At 43.3% G+C, this 7,812-nt stretch overlaps 1 protein-coding gene across 1 annotated transcript; it reads right to left on the bottom strand.

The window, feature by feature from the left end:
* Positions 1-33: 33 nt before the first annotated feature.
* Positions 34-7,148, bottom strand: LOC116378312 (zinc finger protein GLIS2-like; the record flags this gene model as incomplete). Its single annotated transcript, XM_031840162.1, has 4 exons — positions 34-2,024; positions 4,566-4,684; positions 5,826-5,959; positions 6,936-7,148. Coding segments are annotated over 4 exons (1,101 nt in total), but the record flags the coding sequence as incomplete, so codon positions are not given.
* Positions 7,149-7,812: the final 664 nt, after the last annotated feature.

Genomic DNA, 7,812 nt, shown 5'->3' with positions numbered 1-7,812 from the left:
CTTCACAGCCGTCGTATGAAGGGGGGGGCTCAAAGTATTAACGCTTCTTTATCGGTTCACGTTTGTGAAAAACTTCTACAAGCAAATAAAATACAAATAAATTAAAAACACAAGAACGAGCGACGCAGTATTTATTGGTTATTATTTGTGTTTATTGACATCAAGTCATCGTCATCGACGCTGGTGAAGTCCATATCACGTCTGTTGTCAAGTTATTAAATCTTTAGTAAAGCTGTAGTGAAAGGTACATTCATACACGTTACATGTGGATATGTTTCATATGCTGAGTGATTCAGATGAAACACAAGGCACCGTATTGAAGTACTGATCCCGGGTCAGAGGATGTGCAAACAGGAACAGGAGATAAGTCAATAGCTCGCGGCCGCAGGTGGGCGTCGTCAAACATCCAGCGTCTGTCAGAGCCGATGTGTTCACGCCTTCGGTCTACGGGCTGATGCTGCTCTCTCTCTCTCTAAGGGCCGATCCGGGTGAGATCGTTGTCGAGGAATGATTAATAAAACAATAGAATGAGTCAGCTAGTTAGTCGACCACACACATCCAGTCAACGCGCTTTATTTCTTAGTTTCTTGCGACTTGAACATCACACGGTCAAACTGGTGATAACGTGTTGTCACACGTCGTCAACCTCGAGGCTCACGTGGTTCTGGGCCTCGGAGCTCCGCTCTCCTCCAGGGGGCTAACCCTTCTGTTCGTGGGTCCTCTCAGGCGCTCATGGTGACTAAATCCACATTGGATGTTGATGAAGTCTGCAACACGTTTTCATTCGTGTTTCGGTTCCTCGTTGCTCCCCGTAGTCCTGCTCTCCCACATCTATTCATGAGTGAAACGGGCTCAGCAGTCAGTGGAGGTTGTCAAACATAAAATAAACAGATTAGTGAATCTGAGGTCAAGGTTCAGACGAACATTAAAGGGTCGGTTCACCTAAGTCACACATAGTTCCATCACTTGTGTGGTCTCCAGCCGTGCAGACAGACGTGCTTCTCAACATATCGAAAAACGTCTTTGATTTGTAATTCGGGATTTGAAATGTCAAACGTCAGCATCACCAGAGTCAGAAGCACCCGTCTCCTGGGGACCATGAACGCACCGTATCAGTCCCGTTACACCAGAAGACGAGTTGAGTCTAAAGACATCCGGGACTTTATAGAAGAACGAGTTCACGCAAAACACACAAAAAACGCTTTCAGTCCGTTTTCTGTTGTTCTCTGGGCTGGAATGACGGAAGTGTTTTTAACATTTTTTATGGCAGGTGACAGCACACACACACACACACACACACAGACACAGACACACACACACACACACACACACACACAGACACAGACACACACACACACACACACACACTACCTGCTATCTGTGCACATCCTAGCTGACGACGGCCGGTTGGAGGAGGAGGGCCCTCGGGGGGACGACCAGCCAGGACAGAGGGGGGTCCCTTCGCCTGTGCCCCGCAGACAGGTTCAGCACCTCCCTCTCCTCTCCTCCGGCCTCTTCCTCCTCCTCCTCCTCCTCCTCTCCGTCCGTCTGCCTCCCTGCCACCCGTCCCAGAGCCCCCAGAGCCCCCAGCCCCAACACGGACACGGCCGACAGTCCAAAGTGTAAGAGAGGAGAGTCTGAGAGGGCGAGCGTCCTCACGGCGCTTCCTCCTCCGGTTAAGGAGAAGAGCGGCGCCCCGCGGTGGCAGAAAGCAGAGAAAGGGCCCCCGGGGAGGATGAGATGGGCCCCACACAAGCCCTGCAGATCAGAGAGTCGCTGGGGCCCCATGAGAGCCGGACCCGACCCGGCCGTGCTCCCGGCGCCGCGCTCCGGGGAAACAAAGTGTCCGTGGGCCTTGATGTGCTTGCGCAGCGAGCTGGGGTCGGTGTAGCGCTTCATGCAGCCGCTCATCTTGCAGCAGTACGGCTTGTCCACGTAGTGCGTGCGCGTGTGCTTGAAGCGGTCGCTGGAGTTGGAGTAACGTTTGCTGCAGCCGTCGTAAGGACAGACGTAGGGTTTTTCTCCTGGAGGCGAGACAAGAACTTCATTACAGGATGAAGACAAACATAATGCAAAATATATACAAACGCAAAAGCGGATGTAAGTAATATTAAGCTCTCAGTGGTTTATATGTCATCAGGACAAAATGGATTCTTCTCTCAGTGTAAACATTTAACGCCTCGTTAGTCTCAGATGCCTAAAGAATGAACCCGTCTTCACTTTAAAGCAGCAAGTTGGTACCACACCAAAGATTACAACAAGGCGTGAACAGAGAAATATATGTATTCATAAAAGCTCAACATGAGTCCAGCTTTTAGTGCCTGTTATGGAAAGATAGAAAGAGAGTGAGGGTGTCACATGTCTCAAACAAAGAGAGTGAGGGTGTCACATGTGACATGTGACACCCTCACTCTCTTTGTTTGAGTTCTAAACCCTTCGTTGGTTCACTGGTGTCACGCCCTGTGACGACGGTGGAGAATCACCTTTTTGTTCTCTGAGCTGAAATGTGTCGAACACTCAACGTGGTCACATTTCACAAGAACTCTAACGTTGTCATAAATCAAAAGGTACGACACAGTGTAGATGTGTGTTTGTTCACTGTGTGACTGAATGGGTGTGGAACACCAGCAGGTCCTGTTCTATAGATACAAAGTTATAATACTATTATACAAAGTTATTATACTATTATACAAAGTTACTTCTTATGTTTTGAGCCTTTTTCCAACAAAAGTTACATGAAATAGTCTTTTTCTCCCTGTCTACCTACCTGTCTACCTCCCTACCTGTCTACCTCCCTGTCTACCTACCTCCCTGTCTACCTCCCTGTCTACCTACCTCCCTGTCTACCTCCCTGTCTACCTCCCTCCCTGTCTACCTCCCTGTCTACCTCCCTGTCTACCTACCTCCCTGTCTACCTCCCTCCCTGTCTACCTCCCTGTCTACCTCCCTGTCTACCTACCTACCTGTCTACCTACCTCCCTGTCTACCTCCCTGTCTACCTCCCTACCTGTTTTAAAATATCAGTGTAAACAGCTTCCACTCTGTGGCTCCTTGTGTCCCTTTAAGGATAAAGAACATTACTCTCTCCTACTTTCTAAGCCAAGACCCGGGTTTCCACTCTTACATCTTTTTAAAGTTGCAGTATTTTTCTGGACCAACCGAGAGACAGACGGATGGACATTGTCATACCCAAGAACCGTGCTAATAGCATGGCTGAAAGGCTGACGATTCCTCCAACTCGTGAACTCACCACAGGTCATTGTGCTTGCTCTTGAAACCAAATGTTGTGAAAGTGCTGATAAAAGCTGCAGAAAGCTAATAAGCAGTGAAGAAGAGAAGCCGTGAACTGAGCCCGGCAGCACCGGAGGGAATCAAACACAACACATAATACGAGTCGGGTTTTCCCGCCTCTGGGTTCATGACACGGTCACAATACCAAAATAAAGTCTTTGTCAGCAACAAAAAGCCAGGCTAGTTTATCTGTGTAGGAACCTTCACACAAAAGACATAAAAGAGTGAAGAGAGATGCTTTTGTTCAATAATAAGTGACGGTAGGCTTCTCTTAAAGGGGCGGCGCACCGACTTCACACGTTAGAATCAGGTTGGGCTTTGTAACATCTGAGAAAATAACCCGGGTGATGTCATAGTGACGTCATCAGGTTTGGCCGACATCATGACTCTACGTCATCTACGTCCACAGAGGAAACACGATTCCTCTGAAGCTCCTCCTAAATGTCTCCTAAATGTCTTCTAAATGTCTCCTAAATGTCACCTAAATGTCCCGTTATCGATATCCCCAACATGTGAGGTGATGAACTGTGATTCAACTGATATGGTCTGTACCTACCTACCCTATCTGTCTACCTACCAACCCGTCTACCTACCTAACTACCTGCCTGTCTAACTACCTACCTACCTCTCTAGCTGTCTACCTGTCTACCTACCTGTCTACCTACCTGTCTACCTGCCTACCTACTTACTTACCTGTCTACCTACCTGTCTACCTACCTGTCTACCTGCCTACCTACTTACTTACCTGTCTACCTACCTGTCTACCTACCTGGCTGCCTACCTGTCTATCTGCCTACCTGTCTATCTGCCTACCTGTCTACCTACCTATCTGTCTATCTGCCTACCTGCCTACCTACCTACTTACCTGTCTACCTGCCTACCTACCTACCTACCTGTCTACCTACCTGGCTGCCTACCTGTCTATCTGGCTACCTGCCTACCTACCTGTCTACCTGCCTACCTACCTACTTACCTGTCTACCTACCTGTCTACCTACCTGTCTACCTACCTGGCTGCCTACCTGTCTACCTACCTGGCTGCCCACCTGTCTACCTACCTACCTGCCTACCTACCTACTTACCTGTCTACCTACCTGTCTACCTACCTGGCTGTCTATCTGCCTACCTGTCTACCTAAGTCTAGAGTACTCTTGCTGGTTTCTCATCATGACCAACTCTATACCTATAATAGGATCAACTGTTTGTTTGGTTCTTTTCATGATGTTTAGTTGATAATCAACAATCAGAACATAGAACGTGTCCTTGTGAACTCACCTGTGTGTGAGCGGGTGTGTATCTTCAGGTTCTCCAGTCGGGAGAAGCTCTTGCTACAGGTGGGGCAGTGGTGCGGCTTCTCATTGGTGTGTGTGCGGATATGAATCAGCATTTTATACCTGACAAACATCAAACACATTCTGTTTACGTCGGCTTTTGAAGTGTTCGTTATCTCCCTCTGGAGATGTCAGAAGCAGTTCTTTCATAATGCTGCTAGAACTGGAACACAACACAGAATCTGTGAACAAGGAGAAGACAGGACTTCTATGTTGCTCTGGTCCACTATACAGCAGCTCAACAGTCAAAGAAGCAACAAAGTTATGTTATTGATTGATAAATTAAAATGAGGTAGGATTTTAAAAAAAGACGGCATAAATACAAATAAAAGGGAAATAACCTACAGCAATGTGAATATATGAACTCTTCACATTCTCACTTATAGCACCGAATAATTCAACGGGATGATTGTGTCTTTTGTGTGTAGCATTGGAGTAGATTTCAATATAGACAATTTGCATATGTTCTTTCAGTTCGTCTCACTTTTTCCTTCCTTTGGAAAATTATTTGACTTTCAAACCTGACACATGGCACATTAAGTCATCCGTGTACTGGTTTATGTAAAACTCTCTTTATGAACAGAGGGATCGTAGGATCAAGATATGGAGGCCCAAAGTGAACTTTATTAAAATAAAAACTGAAAATGTAATAATCCGTTTTTTATTCTTATATGGTAATAAAGCATTGAATTGGAAAAAAGAAATTAGATTATGCATTTGCATTTTTTACTCAAATAACACATTCACGTGGAAAATTGCAGTGCTATTGTGGAATTACATTTTCAAATTTACATTTTAATTGTAATACAGGCCCCTCTGGGCTTCCATACATCCCTAGAAGTTGATACATGCTGATAAATAGAATTAAACCTCTTGAACCTCACCGACTATTGTTGCTATTATTATTATTATTAATATTATTATTAATATAAATATTATTATTATTCGTAAAATAATTCTATTTAAATACATTTCCACACATGATTTTGAGTGCTGGATTATTTTATAAACAGCAAAATAGATCAGTAAATTAAAAAAAATAATAATCAACAATAATTTACTAACAATTATTACTCCTGTATTTGTGATTGATGAGCATTTTTTAATTTTTTTAAACAATCAATACTTCAAACTTCTGAACCCGTCCCTGAGGGAGCTCCTCCCCCATCAACAGGATACCTGGAGTCATAAAGTCAGATTATACCTGGCATTGAACCCCCGGCCATTTCGAGCACAGCCGTCCCACCGGCAGCAGTACCCACAATCCTTTTCAGGCTTGACGTGGAGGTCGTTGATGTGGTCCACCAGGTCCTGCAGCGAGTCGAACAACAGGTGGCACTAGAGGACAGATTTAAACTTCATTTAGTTATTTATGTCACTTCACATCCTCGATTTACGGGGTTTCCTTTGGATTTAAATGCTTCCACTCCACTAATTGATTTTTATTTTTTATTTTACGTTCATCAAATCTTAATTAATCGAATCAAAAAATGAGGTATACATTAAACCATTTTAAACCATTTTGAATCCTTGTTCAGTGATTCAGCAACTTTTCTTGTTGACTTCTGTAATAATAACAACTTAATTAAACTTGCATACCATGCGTCTAATTCTGTGCTGCGTGACTTCTATTTTGTGAAACACTTTGTAATAGTTAATCGTTTAGTATTTAAAATAATAATAAATCACTTTTATACGATCCCCAAAATATTACATTTTTAGAAGCAAATCTTCACATTTTATATTCAACAACACACAAATGTTTGTGTTATTTTCTTGCTGGATTAATACAATGATTGGTTGAGTGTCCAATAATCATTTCAGAACCAGTTTTTAATTTTTCTCTTCTGTTTTCTGTGACTGGCAGTAATAATGATGTGGTTCTTGGCGTCACCTAGTGGTCAGAGAAATAACTGCAGTCTTCTTCTCTTTGATGTTCTTCCAGGACAAATTGAATGCATCTGATTAGGAATCAACGACTGAGACCATTATGAAGTGAGACTGCTCTTCTCAATTATTGATGTTTTTAATGTGTTTCAGTTGAGATGTCTGAAATCAGGTCTCTGTAGCACCAGCGTTTAGTTGTCTGATATAAAACATGTCAGTGAATGCCCCTCTGGTGAATCCTAAAAAGGGTCTAAATGAGACGACTAAACATCCTCACAAGAACACTAGTCCTCCTTTATCTTATTGGTGGAAATGTGAAGTCACGTGACCATGGTGGAGTTCCTTTATAGACTAACGTGAAGTCGCGTGACCGCAGTGGAGTTCCTTTACAGACTAACGTGAAGTCACGTGATTTTTGTATATTCACCTTCATCCAACGGCAGGCCAGCTGACCGTCCAATGAGGGTTCTGGTGATGTTTGCTTGTCTCCATTCTGACCAATGAACACGGAGGAGGGGAAGCTGTACGCCTTCGGCGGACTTCCAATCGGCAGATAAAATGGATAACCTTGTGGTGAAGCTCCGCCCTCTAGACCGCGATGACGAGTCAGCTCCTGAAAGAGAGGAGGATGAAGAGGAAGGTACGGTTAACCACATATCCTCATTCAATGCTTCTTATGAAGACAACAACTCCGAGACAACAAAATGTAGTTAGGTTTAGACAACAACACTACTTAGTTAGGTTTAGACGACTAAACTACTTAGTTAGGTTTAGACAACACCACTACTTAGTTAGGTTGAGACAACTAAACTACTTAGGTTTAGACAACTACACTACTTAGTTAGGTTTAGACAACTAAAGTACTTAGTTAAGTTTAGACAACTAAACTACTTAGTTAGGTTTAGACAACAAACTACTTAGTTAGGTTTAGACAATAGAACTACTTAGTTAGGTTTAGACAACAAAACTACTTAGTTAGGTTTAGACAACGACACTACTTAGTTAGGTTTAGGCAACAAACTACTTAGTTATGTTTAGACAACAACACCACTTAGGTAGCTTTAGACAACAAACCACTTAGTTAGGGTAAGACAACTAAACTACTAAGTTAGGTTTCGACAATAACACTACTTAGTTAGGTTTAGACAACTAAACTACTTAGTTAAGTTTAGACAACTAAACTACTTAGTTAGCTTTAGACAACAAACCACTTAGTTAGGGTAAGACAACAAAACTACTTAGTTAGGTTTCGACAATAACACTACTTAGTTAGGTTTAGACAACTAAACTACTTAGTTAGGTTT

This window comes from Anarrhichthys ocellatus, unplaced genomic scaffold (genome assembly GCF_004355925.1).
Source record: "Anarrhichthys ocellatus isolate YVR2014 unplaced genomic scaffold, GSC_Weel_1.0 scaffold2387, whole genome shotgun sequence".
In the NCBI taxonomy this organism is placed as follows: Eukaryota; Metazoa; Chordata; class Actinopteri; order Perciformes; family Anarhichadidae; genus Anarrhichthys; species Anarrhichthys ocellatus.
This window is presented reverse-complemented; position numbering and strand designations above follow the sequence as displayed.